Source organism: Falco punctatus (assembly GCF_963210335.1).
Source record: "Falco punctatus genome assembly, chromosome: 5".
NCBI classification, from domain to species: Eukaryota; Metazoa; Chordata; class Aves; order Falconiformes; family Falconidae; genus Falco; species Falco punctatus.
The window spans coordinates 25,075,719-25,089,450 of NC_137584.1; the positions used below are offsets into that span (position 1 = coordinate 25,075,719).

General features: G+C 42.9%; 1 protein-coding gene across 2 annotated transcripts in view; it reads right to left on the minus strand.

Moving 5' to 3' along the window:
• The window catches only part of PXDN (peroxidasin), a 103,491-nt gene that overhangs the window by 87,986 nt on the left and 1,773 nt on the right, over positions 1 to 13,732 (minus strand). For both annotated transcript variants that reach the window (XM_080387777.1, XM_080387776.1), the window contains exon 1: positions 1,810 to 13,732. This exon is cut by the window's right edge and continues 1,773 nt beyond it. In XM_080387777.1, the coding sequence (XP_080243903.1) occupies positions 1,810 to 2,330 (521 nt within the window). In that variant the 5' untranslated portion in view covers positions 2,331 to 13,732. The remainder of the gene's footprint in view (positions 1 to 1,809) is intronic.

A 13,732-nucleotide genomic window follows, 5' to 3' on the forward strand; every position in this document is an offset into this window, starting at 1 on the left:
GTGGAAAAGGAGAATACACATTACCAGATGACAAGTAAGGCCACCATTACGTTTTAAAGAATGCTGGTCATCCACAGGCTTATTTTAAGAATTACTGTTCTTTATCAAGCTGAAAAAATGCTTTTAACTTCTTTTGCATTACCTCTGCTGCATTCAGGCTTGCATTATACCAGAATGATAATTCAGATTTGGGATACTAGACAATTTGATGTATTAGTGGGGTTAGACAAATATAATGCTTGCATTGTTCATACATTCCCCTCTGACTCACTGCAAGATTATAAATACCCACTGTAAGGGGAGCTCCACCCTGGCTAGGTTTAATCTAATACTTTCTGCTGTTGCAGGCCCTTCTACCTTTAACATGAAACCAAGCCATTACAGCTTGATTCCATACTCTAAAGTTGTTTTTTGTTTTGGGTTTGGTTTTTTTTTTTCACATTTAAGATGATTCACAAAACTGGCTTTACAGAGTTTCCTGTAATCTCAAGGCAAAAGGTGTTCTGTAAATGTACTTTGTTTCAAATGTAAGAAACATTAACCACCCACTTCCTGCGCTGTTCCCTAAAAGGTTTACAAGTACTGCAGGGCTAGCCCCACTCTGCCAAAAGGCTGCGCTTCTTGCCAAGGAGGGACTCAGTTAACGCTAAATGACTGTACTCTTCACGTTAAATAATACTTGGAAGCTGAAACACGCCAAGGCTTTATAGATCCCTTTTGAAAATATCTGACAGAGTCACAAGTCAATTTATTACAGGAGGCCCCGCAGAAAATTCCCAGGGCCCGGCTCTGCTCAGCTTCCAGGGCTGCGTGCTGCAAGGGGAGGGCAGGGCGGGTGCCAAGGGCTGCCCCCGCCCCAGAACGGACAAGCGGGTCAGCAGCACACAGCCGTGCCTCACGGTAAGCCTCGGAGCAACACAGCGTGTGATGTTCTTTCCCAACTTTTGCATTTATGACAGGTAAATACGGCTGGAAAGGTAACCGTTTCAGCAAAATTAATGCGAATTAAATAAATGTCTATCGCTGCCAATACTAGGTTTTATTACAGATACAATCCCACTCAGAACAGTGGCAAGACACTATAGAGGAACAGCCGGGCGTTTCAGCTGGCGCAGGGGTGCCTGAATTAAAAACCAAGACATGAAATAGCGCTCACAAGTCTTTGCAGGGACTTGAACCCGGTCAATTTTCAGTAAACCCAGGGTTTGGGTCCCGCTTTGCTCGTACATCCCCCACCGTGTCTCAGAACTGAACAGAAAGTGCTACATACACCCCCGCCGCTCCTCCCGCCAACTGAGTATGCTTTTAAGCAGGATACTAAGGAAGCGGCAAAACCCTTCGAGGGACGATTAAGCCGTAGACACAATGCCCGTAGGTTAACCAGAACATCCACCTCCAACCGCAAAACCGGGGGCACCGGCCAGACCCCGCCCGCCCCCCGCGCTGGAGAAGCCGGGCCAGGGCGCGCCGGGGCGCCGCCACCCGCCGGGGCCGGCCGCGGGGCCGAGCGGGCAGCGGGACCGGGGGCTGCCGAGCCCAGCCCCGGCCCGCCGAGCTGCGGGCAGCCCCAGGCCACGCCGCCTCCCGGAGGAGCCCCGCGAGCAGCGGAGTGGGGGGCGCCCGGGGCCGCTCGAGCAGAGCCACCGCCGCGGGTCCAGCCCCCGTCCCCCGGCCGCAGACAAAGGGCTGAGCCTCCACCGCCACCCAAAGTGCCTCCCACCCAGGTACCCTCCTCCTCTGCCCTCCCTCCGCCCCGCCGCCGGGCCGCCGAGCCGCCGCCGGCGCGGCAGCCCCCGCCCGGCTACTCACAGGATGGTGGTCTGGGGGGACACGGCGGGGACGCTCTCCAGCATCAGATGCATGCAGCGCACCGTGCTGCGGAAGCACAGGCAGCGGCTGGGGCACCACACGCTCCCGCGCTGCTGCGGCGGCGGCTGCGCGGCGGCGAGCCCCCCGCTGCGGAGCAGCAGCAGGAGCAGGAGGCAGAGGCCGGGGGCAGCCGCCGGTCCGCGCCGGGCCATGCTGCGGGGCGCGGGCAGGAGGAGGAGGAGGAGCAGGAGGAGAGGGGCTCCGGGAGTTCCGCGTCGCGCCCGCTCCGCTCCCCGGCCGCGGCTGCCGCTCTGCTCGGCGGCGGGGCGCTCCCGTCCCCCCGCGCAGGCTGGAGGAGGGGACGGCGGTGGGACCGCCCCGGCCGGCGGCGGGCTGGGGGCCGCCCCGCAGCGGGGGCTCCGCGCCGCCCTGCGCACGTACCGCGGGGCAGCGCCGCGCATCGGGGCCAGGGGTCCCACCGCCCCTGGGCCGCCGCTCCCCGCCCCAGCTCTCGCCTCCATCCCCTGAAGGGGGGACTGAAGGCACCCCCTGAGGCGGACGGCTGCGTACACGTCCGGAGAGGAGAGGATGCAGGCAAAATGAAGGGAAGCGAGAGCAGTGGAGAAGGGAAAAGAAAGGGGGGGGGGGGGGGGGAAAGGAGCGGAAGGGAGAACAGAAAGCACAGAGAAGAGATGAGGGGGTGGGGGAAGACAAGGGAAGGAGAAACCCTTACGGGAAGAAGCAAGTTCAGCAAACCACCTCCCGTTTCTGCCCTGCTCTGAAAGACTCACATTCACAACCCTTGGACTGCCCCCTCGCAGTGCTGCAACTTTGACTGCCTACCCAGGAACATCTGTGGGATTTGCCCTGCATTACCTTCAGCTGATGAGTTTGGGTAGGTGCGTACTGGTAAGGAGGTGTAAGAGGACCACCAGAATGCAACTGTACTTACAAGAACAACGGTTGCAGTCTTAGCTCCCATGATCTCAATGCTTTCTCAGAACAACTTCTGTCTGAGAACCAGACGTGTTGAGATGTCTCATGTTGTCCCAAATATGGTGCTGTTCTTATGTGATGTCAAGTCCAAAGCAGGTAATTACCTTTTCTCCAGCCCTCTACGTGCCTTGACTATTCCAGGTGAAAACACTGGAGTGTCATTTCTGTGATGACAACAGTGATCACAACTCACCTGTTAAGTGTAACAACAACATATTCTCTTACAAACGATGAGTGTCGGCACCCCCAGTTCTGCCCCAGAAATAAACCTTGGCAGTTCTGCAGGGTTGGCTGTATGCCTTTTTTTTCAAGGAACAACATAAAGACCATTCTTGCCTAAAACTTAACTATAGTAACTCTTATTCCGAATGTCACTGTGAAATCTTGGTTTTAGCAGAAGTCAGGGAAAGACTTTGTAATTTTTACTTTTTTTTAACACAAGTCCAACACCTCAGGTAGGAAATCAGAGCCTGGAAGTGTGCTACAAGTGCTGGAAATCACTGATAAGACCAAAATCAAAATATGCAGAGATGGATCATTACCTGTAACTTTTTTTTTCTGCAGAAGTACAATTTGACTGTTTTTCCTGAGTCACTATCTCTTGCTTCTCTAAAGCAAGATGAGTGCTTAGCTTATATCTTAAAAAGAGTTAGCTAATGGAAGGGTGGAAGTGTTTTTCTTGTTCTAAGGAATCCTGAATCCTTTGAAACATCCTTCGAAACATCCTTCAACTTCCCATTGAGCTGGAAGCTGGCTAACTGGGAGCCTGCAGGCTCAACCTTCGTCTGGAGATAGGGCAGGCTTACTGATGTGCCATCATTAGTATGATAACTGAGTTTCTAGGGTAGGTAGAGACTCCCACAAGACTTACTATTTAGATACACTTCTAAACTGAGTAAATTTCTAAATACTTTTTCAAAGCTTCGAGTGCTATTTCAACAGTAAATGTATCAGAAATTCGTATACATGCACATCAGCTGTTTTACCATTGACGATACCAATCTGAAGTAGAAGAAAGTTTACAGAAGCAGCAGGTTAAAATGTTCATCACCTCAGTGTCAATTCAGCAGACAGCTGCTATGTGTATTACCCCCTCTGCATTTGTAACCAGTGTTGGGATATATGCATGTCTTAATCTAAAAATTAAATTTCTTTCCTGGTCCACAAGAACCTCAGGCACTTTTGACCTACAAAGTGCAAGTGTTGGCACAAGTTTTTGTTCCAGGAATGCCACTGACATTAGAGCATCTTGGCGGTTGTAAATCTGTCTTCCTGCAGCACCCATATTAAAAGCAGCAGAACATCTGAGGCTAGATAATTATAAATGATAATACAGAAATATCACTAAACTGGGATATCATAGCATTTAGGAAAATATAATTACGATTTATTTTGTCATATTTTGGTGCTTTATGATGATTATTTTAAAAAATAAAAGTACATAGTCAAAATTGATTATGTTTTCTATAGGAAATTATAATTGTTCTGAAAGGTTTTTATTATTTGGAGACTTGCTAGACTATTTTACTATACAATTAAAAGTATCTGTGTTATACATATGTAACTCTGACAGTGACATTAAAAGTGCTTAGACATTTTCACTCTAATTAGGCAATTTAGCCTTAATATGCTATATAGCATTCTTGCCATTTACCTTGTTACATGTAACCTCCAGGCTCTTGGTTAATACATTATTAATGCCTCATAAATCATTTCAGTTAGACTTTTGTCATGCCCTGTGGAGTCTGGTAGAGTATGAGGTGTTAGGTTTATGGTTGGACTCAATGATCTTAAAGGTCTTTTCCAACCTATATGATTATATGACTCTGTGATTTTAATATTCATTGCATGCTATTCTAAATTGGTGACAGGGAAGGTTTCTGAAAATAAGACTTCCAAATGGTTTTGATACATCTTTCTATTCTTAGCCAGTTTTCATAGAAGAAATTTTATAAAAAGTGTAGTCATTACTGTTTACCCTGCATATAAATATTCATGGAAAAATTGTGTTCTGTTTCCAGTTTGTCTAGTTGAGGAGTGGACCTAACAAAAAAATACGATATTTATGCTGGAAATTAGATAACTTGCTTTCTGAATGCTAGGAGAAGTGCTTTATAGTTAGGTATAGTGTAAATCTCCATTTGCTTTTAAGTGTCCTACTTACCTCTCAGATTTTTGTCAAATACTGCCACTTGCTGGTTTTATTCCATACCAGTAATTTAGTTTTACAGCTTTTGCTTTGCTGAAGTGCTAAAAAAAAAAAAAAAACAAACCACACTTTTTAAAAGGTTAAATAGTTAATACATTTATCTTTTTTTTGCTAAAAATTCAGACAAAAGAAATATAAGCTCAAATCCTCTTCAGTTTAGTTTATACTTCCATGTTAACATTCCATCTCTAGATATAAATTCAGGCATTTAAGACATTTCAATATGTCTTCAGATACCTGACAATGGAAATGCTTTGCACTGACTTTGGCAGACACAGAATCATGACCTGGTTTATTATTTAGGCTCATTTTGGCCAACAATAACAGTAACAGTTAAAAGAAACAGATTATCAAAATAACTGATGAAAAAGCACCGTAGAAACTTATATTTAAGTTTTTTTATTAAAATACACTAGCACTGGACTCTGAAGCCTAAGCACATCTGATCTTTAAATTTTTAAAGGCAGAAGCAAAAGTCAGACTGGTTTTGAAAGCATATTATCTTGCTTTTTATTTCTATTAAACATGCAAAGTGAATGTCATGGGGTAGCTAAATGGCATGTCTGCAAGTGTGCTAAACTCAGGGTACCAGCCAAAACAGTTATTTAAATTCATAAATGCTTGTTCATAAGCTTTTCTCAACTATCCAGGAAAGCTTATGCTATACTCAGATACATACTTCTTGAAATATCTCATGCTTCTTCATAGTCAGATCAGAGGCAATATAACTGCTCTGACTGTGGGTATTCAAGAGTTTATGTTACCTGCTAGCCCAGCAAAGACTGAGGATGTTGCATCCACAGAAGCCAGACTCACATACCCTTCTTCCTCTCAGTTGGAGAAGTGATATTGTTGGTATCTTTAAAAGCTGCCATCCTTCTTTCCTGAATATAATATGAATTTTGAGGTAAAATTATTCCTTCACTGGTTACATTATGAAAATAATCCTTCCAAGTTCAAACAAGACTGTGCCTAGCACTGAAATGTGCTAGGGTATCTTCATTTGCCTTATATTTTGCAGGTCATCTGAACATGTGTTGTTAATTTCTTTACAGAGTCATAGAACGGTTTGGGTTGGAAGAGACCTTAAAGATCATCCAGTTCCAACCATCCTGTCACGGGCAGGGACACCTCCCACTAGACCAGGTTGCTCAAAGCCCCATCCAGCCTGGCCTTGAACAACTTCCAGGGATGGGGCATCTTTATAAGAAATTCTTGGGGCACATTCTATATAAATGGGCAAAAATAGAAAAGCTTGTTTTCCAAACTATCTTTGAATCTTCACTTCAGTCAGGCTACAGGTGCTAGTGTATGTGTCCAAGGAAAGATGGTTAGCATATCTTAAATCAGGCAGTAGAACTTATATTTTCCAGGCATTTCTGTTCTTTCAGGTAATGTGTTTAACGTGTCCTCCCTTTCAAAGAGGGAGTTTGTTAGGTGTAGCTATAGGAAATGGACATTACTAGCCCATTACCTGATATTTAGAAAAACAGATAAGCTTTCTATTTTTACTAACTGTGCAATGTGGACCTAATAAAAATAATATTAAGCCCTGCTTTGGCAAGGTGCTTAAAACATAGGGAAACATAGGCCCTTATTAAACAGCCAGCCAACATACCTAGTGGAAGGAAACATTGGCCTGTAATGATAAAGAAAAATAAAAAAACCCTCCCCTTAAGAGACTTTCCCAAAGGAAAATGTGCTCAAACCAATGAGCTCCTGGTTTCCCACAGAGTAATATACCTTAATATCAGCATAATGGGAAATCGGGTGTTATTAGTTTAATCCCTTGTCTACACTGAGGAAATATGTCACCCAGAAGAGATTACAGGCTATTATTGGTACTACAGCTGTGTCTGGAAGCCTCAGCCAGGATCAGAGCCACCCAGCCACATGTTTTATAGGCATAAATAAAAAACAGTGCCTTTTCTGAAGACAGGCAGATGCAGTAGGATCGTGCCCATTTCCCAGATGTGTACTGTCAAGATCCTGGGCACCCTGAGCCCAGAGGCCTGGCTGATGGGGTGCGGGGCCATCCTGGGAAGAGCAAAGCCTGGTTCCTGAGGAGTGGGAGCTGCTGTGGGGAAAGCCAGGGCCCCCTGCGAGGGCAAGGAGACCCACTTTTAAGCTTACTGCCATTTCCAGCCTGGCCTCACCTCAGCCCCATCCCCATGGCCCTGCCCAGCCATCCCAGGACTGTGTCTGATCCCAGTTCCTGCAGTGGGCCTGCTCCTGATCCCAACCCACAGGTCAAAATCCTGGCCGAGTCTTGGCTTATCCCAGTCCCCAGGGAGGTGTCTAATGCCCAGGGCTGGGGCTGCCCAGGTGCCCCCAACTGTCCTGGTCCTGATGGGGGAATGGGACAGGCTCTGGCAGCCAGGCCCTGCCCTGCCTGTCCCGGGGAGCCTCTGCTGCTCCTGGCCATGGGGATACCAAATCCTGGGAAAGTGTCCTAGAGGCAATGTTGGACAAACCCTGCTGAACTCTCCAGAGCGGTGTAAATGTTTTCTGTTCTTACTTTTAAAAGAATAAGCATCATCAGGAGAAACATAGCCAAAAGATCAAAGGAAGCTGCTTTCCTGCTCAGCTGGTGCATGTGAGGTCCCACCTGGAAGGACACATAGTATTCTGGGCTCTGCAGATCAAAGGGGATGATGAGAAACTGGGAGGAGGACCACTGAGATGCCCGAGGGCCTTGAGTATATGACCTATGAGCATAGGCTGAGGGATCTGGGCTTATTTCATTTGGTGAAGTGGGGGCAAGGCTGTGATCCAACAGCAACATATGACACTTTGAAGAGAAACTACAAAAATTGATAGAGCAAAACAACTCTTTGCAGTGGCAGATGATACACATAACAAGGTGCAATGGTTGTAAATTGTGACTTGAAAACTTTAAGCTGGATAGTGCAAAAATATTTTTTACAAGGATGGTAATGTGGCACTGGCATAGGCTACACAGAAATGCTGGGAATCCTCTTTCTGAGAGATTCTCAAGATTTGATCAAAGTCCTGGCTGATATGAGAAAGTGCTGACAACAGTCCTTGCCTGAGCAGAAGGTGGGTCAAGAGGCCTTCAGGCAACCCCTCCAGCCAACATCTCTGTAGTTCTGTCATCAGCTATCTTGCCTTTCATAAATGCCCATCTTGCTGTTAACAGTAATGTGGGCCTAGGTGACTAGCTTGGGCAAGATGCCTCACAAGCCTAAAAGGTGAATCATTAGCAACTTTACCGATATGACACAATCTAGGACAGGAATGGTTTGCTCTGGTCATCATGGCTTTAGCTTCCAGTGAAATGCAACAGGGCTGGAGCAAAATCAATTTACCATAGTTTGATTAGAGTAATATTTAAACAAATATCTTTGAAAAAAACATAATTAATGTGATACTGTTAAAGTACAGAATTAGATTATTTTAAACAGAACATTCAGAAGAAAAAAATTGGGTTTTTTCACATAGATTTTTCTGTTTAAAAATAAAAACCCAGAAAGATACAGTTCCTTAAACTTTCGAGTCAAATACCAAAGTACACTAAGAAGCAGGAGGGGGTGTGTGTGTTCAGCTAGGCTGGCTGAGATTTGGGCTTTTAATAGACCTCCCCCAAGTCATCCATGTTTTCCTGGCTGATGAAAGTCAACAGGACTGTTCAACTAGGGTGGGCTAGCTTAGTCCTGTTCTCTCCCTCAGGGCAGTTTTGATGTCCACTAATTGCTCCCTGGATTGCCTAACTCCTGTTTGATCTGCCTACTTTAGTCACCTTTGATGTTCCCTTGTTGTTTGTTACAGGATCTCTGGTTAGGATTAAGTAATTTTAGACAGTAAGACATTCCTGTCAGACAAATAAGACAACTAAACGTGTCCTTTGCTCCAGGTGGCCATCCCTGAGCTACAGTAGCAGTGAAATCAGGGATCTTGATTTGTAACTCAGGCTATTGTATCATGACCAAAATTTCACGTCCACCATATATGTGCTCTTTTTATTGGCCTTTGGATATTAGAATGACCTGTCCGAGAGCAAAACAACCTTTCCAGATGCAAGGCATAGATAAGAGTAAGCAAACCAGAGCCTGCTTAAGAAACAAATGGAGAAAAAAAACCCACCCACTACTAATCACGTAGCAATACTGGTACATTTTGCATGCAAATCAATGTAATGTACAATTCTCTTCAGTTGCACAGACAGTAATTATATTCTCAACCATCCTTGCTGTACATCTTCCATGGTCCTCCACTAATCATTCTGTCCTACACTCATCCACAAAATGGACATTTGGTTCGTTTGGTCATCTTTGTTTTTGTTTAGCCCATGGAAAGCAAAATTATTCCCATCCAGTTCTGACTGGAGTGATGATATCTTCAAAATATGACTGGGTTACATGACTCAAGGTTCTATTATTTATACTTATCATATCATCTGAAACTGTTAGCTGGAAGAATTTTAGAAAAATAGCAGATTTTAGATTTTTTTCTCATTGTCAGTTCTCATTCTATTCTTGCTGTGTCTTTTTTCTAACAGTAACAGCTGAAAAAAGCTGTCTGGAAGTAATGAGGATGAGGGAGGAAGGTGTGTTTTTTAAAACTTACTTTTTCTATATTATCAAAAAAGCAAATATTTAAAAAATCCACTGCAATTAAAATGCTCTATTAATTTGAAATGTTTTGTAATAAAAATATATTTCAATTCGAAACTTTAACACGTCTTCTCTCCCCACTGAAAAAAAGAAAATATTTTTATTGTAAATATGCACCAAATGTCTCTTACCTGACATATATGTATCGAACCAGTAGCAAAATGGCATATTATAATTTGCACAGTATTTTTTTCAATTATGTTGAAATATAATTGCATTGAAATTCAGTTAGCTAAAGTCTAATCCAGAATTTTGTGAAGAAACAGGCAAGAAAAGACGCTGTCCTCTTTAACTGGAATCTATTAGCAAACCAACAGTTGACTGGCATCTTAGTACAAGACAGTAGCCCTTAAAATAAAAAAGTAAATCTCAGTATCACTTCTAAGGTCATCATGAACAACTTGTTCAATTTTAGTTTGCAACTTTCACAGAGGCACCAGAATTAAAAGGACACAGTCATTAATTCTTCATTTCAGACTTTTTTTATCTTTCATCTAAATGTTTTCCCTACTCTTTCTTTCCAAAACACAAAGGTTTTAGGTCTTAGATTTGAAAAACAGAACAGTAGGAGGCGCTTGAGTGATTCCTAATTCCATTTTCTATTTTTAAGTCACAGTGTTTATTTTACTTGATCGTTATAGATTTGTGTTATTATAAAATATCAAGGAAGGTGAAACCCAGTGGCACAGAAGCAGGCGGCTTGCTCCATCATGTGAACGCTGGGGCCTGGAGCAAGTTAGTGGTTAAGAGTAGTCTGGAAGTCACATCTCGGAGAGGGTTCAGAAAGCCTCCTGGGTTCAAAGGCCCTAAGCAAGGGATGAGCCAGTGGCTCAGAAAGCCATTGGTTAGTTTGGAAGTAAAGGACATGCTTACAAGGAGCATCTGTACAGTCTCTTTTCTTTCTCTTCTAGCTGCTCTGAGCCTCCCCTGTTTAAAAAAGACAACTATTTTTGTTCAAAACCTGTCTTTTTGTGTGTTTAAAATCTTTTTGGTCTTCTTTGGAGAGTTTACTGTGAGAACACCTAGGCAGATCCTCTTCAAAGCCAGCTCAGGACCTTGTCACACTCATATTTAGAAGTCCTGTTCATTAAAGTCATAGTTTCTCTTCTCTTCAGTGAGATTTTGAGGGAGCGCACCTAGAAGGTTTAAACAGATCATTTAATAGATGAGTATTAATAACAACAGGTAGCATATATATTTTACTTTTCATTTATGGATTTGTTTGTAATCAGCATTTAACTACATATATCAGATTCCTTAGGAAATAGTGGGTGAATTCAAATTGCAGTTTGAAAAGTCAAGGTTTAGCCAGGTTTTTCAGACTGAAGTGTGTTAAGAACAGTAACTTTCCAGGGTGCTGAGCACCTTTGTTCAGACAGCTTCTGAACATGTGTAGACAAGATGCACCATGGGATGGTTTGCATGATTCCTATCTACAGATAAGATCATGTCATGTGCAATGCTAGCAGCCTAACCTGAATCAGCATGTCCAATTAGAGGAGCAACCTTTGCCATGAATATTGCTATTGCTTCTTGCTTCTTTCCTCACCTACTTTGGAAAAGATTCCCTTTTTATCCCAGTCTGTTCAAAATGGTTTATGATCACACACAGTTATGTAAGTTGCGACTACACAAACTTTGCAGTTCAGCTGATCATGCAATATCTGTTTTTAGACGTAAAACAATTTTGCTCTTAGTTTTAAGTATTTTGCATTGGCTGTCCTACAGTAAATGAAATTGCTTAAAAAGGTCACTCCTTTCTCTCTCCTGGAATTAATTACTCTTCCAGACAGTGTATTCCAGACCTGCCTCTTTGGATGGAAACTGAGCTTAAGTTATTTTCAGAAATTGTCCTCACATGTTTTCTGATAACCATAGATGGTGTAAATGAGAAAGAGTGGAATAACTGGAAGCAAACTTCAAAAGATTAAAAACTTTTTTTTTTTTTTTTTTTTTGAGAAAGTAGCATATGACTAAAGGAGGTGAAAATAAGAAAAATTGACACCTGACAGAACTAAGTTTCTCTTGAACACACTTTAATTAGTTAAATTTGGTGCTATTACTGTTGACATGCTAGTTTCTTTGGTGGAGCAGCAAACCTGAATTTTACTGTGAACTTTTCTTTTTGCCATTTACTGTAAGTGTAAGTAAAATATGAGCTAAAAGATAAAGTTCTTTCTTGGTCCAAGAGGCATACCACAGAAAGGCTCTTCTGATCTATCTTTTCTTAGGGGACATGGAGTTTTAGGGTATCAGCATTTTTAATCAGAGGAGATTAATTCTAAAAATGTGTCTGTGTATGTAGACATATGAGGTGAACAGGTATCGTGTCATATGTAGTCAGAAAAGCTGAAATGACAGTTTTAGCAATAAGGGTTAGATATTACTCATATCAGAGTGGAGACCTTGCTTCTACCTAGGATTAAACATATCTGTTGGTGGAGGTGTTAACATTGATATGATTAAATATGAATGTGTCTCACACATCTTGGGCAGCCATCTGGGCAGAGCATGAGGGCTCTGGGGCATGGCCAGGGATTTTGTGAGGCAGCAGACTTCACAATTTAAGATTATACGCACGCATGCACACACTAGTCTTTTCTATTAATATTACAAGAAAAAATCAAATGTAAAGGTCCATGCTCCTGGAGAATAAACCTCTTTAGGAACGATGTCTCAGGCAAGGACAACATGATCCATACAGAGAAAGAATTAAATGTGTGAAAATCTCAAAACCTGTTTTCATTTTGTTACATCTCCTTAATGTGTAAATCTAGTAATAACTTGCACACTTCTGTTCTCTGTTTATAAAAGCGATGATCAGTGAAGAATGGAATAGAAGCAATTCCATATGTTAGGAGGGTCAATGAATAGCTCGTTTTTCGTAACTGTGTTATTTAGTAACAGTACACTGCTCAGATCCTATTTAATGTAACATGTTGACTTATATTAATTCAAGTAACAAAACCATTTAAAAATAACCACAGCCAGCTCATGATCACCACAAAAATAGAAAAAACATGCAGCTACTGGTACTGTTCCTATTATAAGTAATCACTGCATATAAATTGGTGCCACATTTTCATAACAAATAACCACAGAAAGGACCTAAATGAAGAGTGTTCTCTGAAGTATAATTTGAAGCAGTTAGTGCCACGGTCACCCCAGCGACCTCTCTGCTGCAGCTGCTCATGTCCCTGAGGCTGCTGCAGATATCACTGCCCCTGTGACCACTGCCAGTGCCTGCAGCCCCAGAGCTACTGGTGAGGCACAGCAGGACAAGCATCACCAGAGGAGCCAGGAGCAAGGGACATCCTCATGTGAGGCTATAAGATCTGACAAAGAAGATAACCTGGCCGAAGGCTCTGTACTTTAGCAGGATGCTCGCTCTTTAAGTGTCAAATGAAAATTGGGCACTTGAGCAAAATTACAGGTGCCCACAAATATAGGTCATACAACACACAGGGTGTTTCAGGGCTGGAGAAACTTGGTCACTAATTCCAACAGTATAGTTGGATGCTCCTCAGACGTGCTGAAGTGTGTGCAGCCCTAATGTTTGGTGTGCAGTAAGAGACAGAATTTTGGTTTTTTTCAGTGAGGCATTATTTGACTTTTCAGTGTTAAGAATTTCTTATTTTCAAATCATAAAAGCAGGACATGTCTGAAGCTAATTTAAGATTAAAGCTTCTCTCACTGACAGCTTAAATTATGGAGCAAAATGAGCAAAGCTTTCAGACAGGGCAAAGCCTAGAGCCTAATGCAAAAACAGGAATAAGCATAAGTGCTAATACGTGAATCTCAGAAAACCAAAATAGCTTCTGAGCAACCTCCATAGGGCATGCCTGCATCCTCCAGTCCCACCATATCGTGCAGCCTTTTTCTTCTTGGAATAGTTGTGATATCACAGTACAAGTGTTCCTATCTTTTTTGTTACTTTCTCCATTACATTTGCAGTTTCGGATCATCTAAATGTTTTTGCTTTTTACTGACGCTATGTACTTGTTCTGCAGCTTTTTATTCTTCTGTCTTGATCCCTTCCACAGACAGTTTGGCTGATTGTGCTCTTTGGAAGCATTTGTGAGAG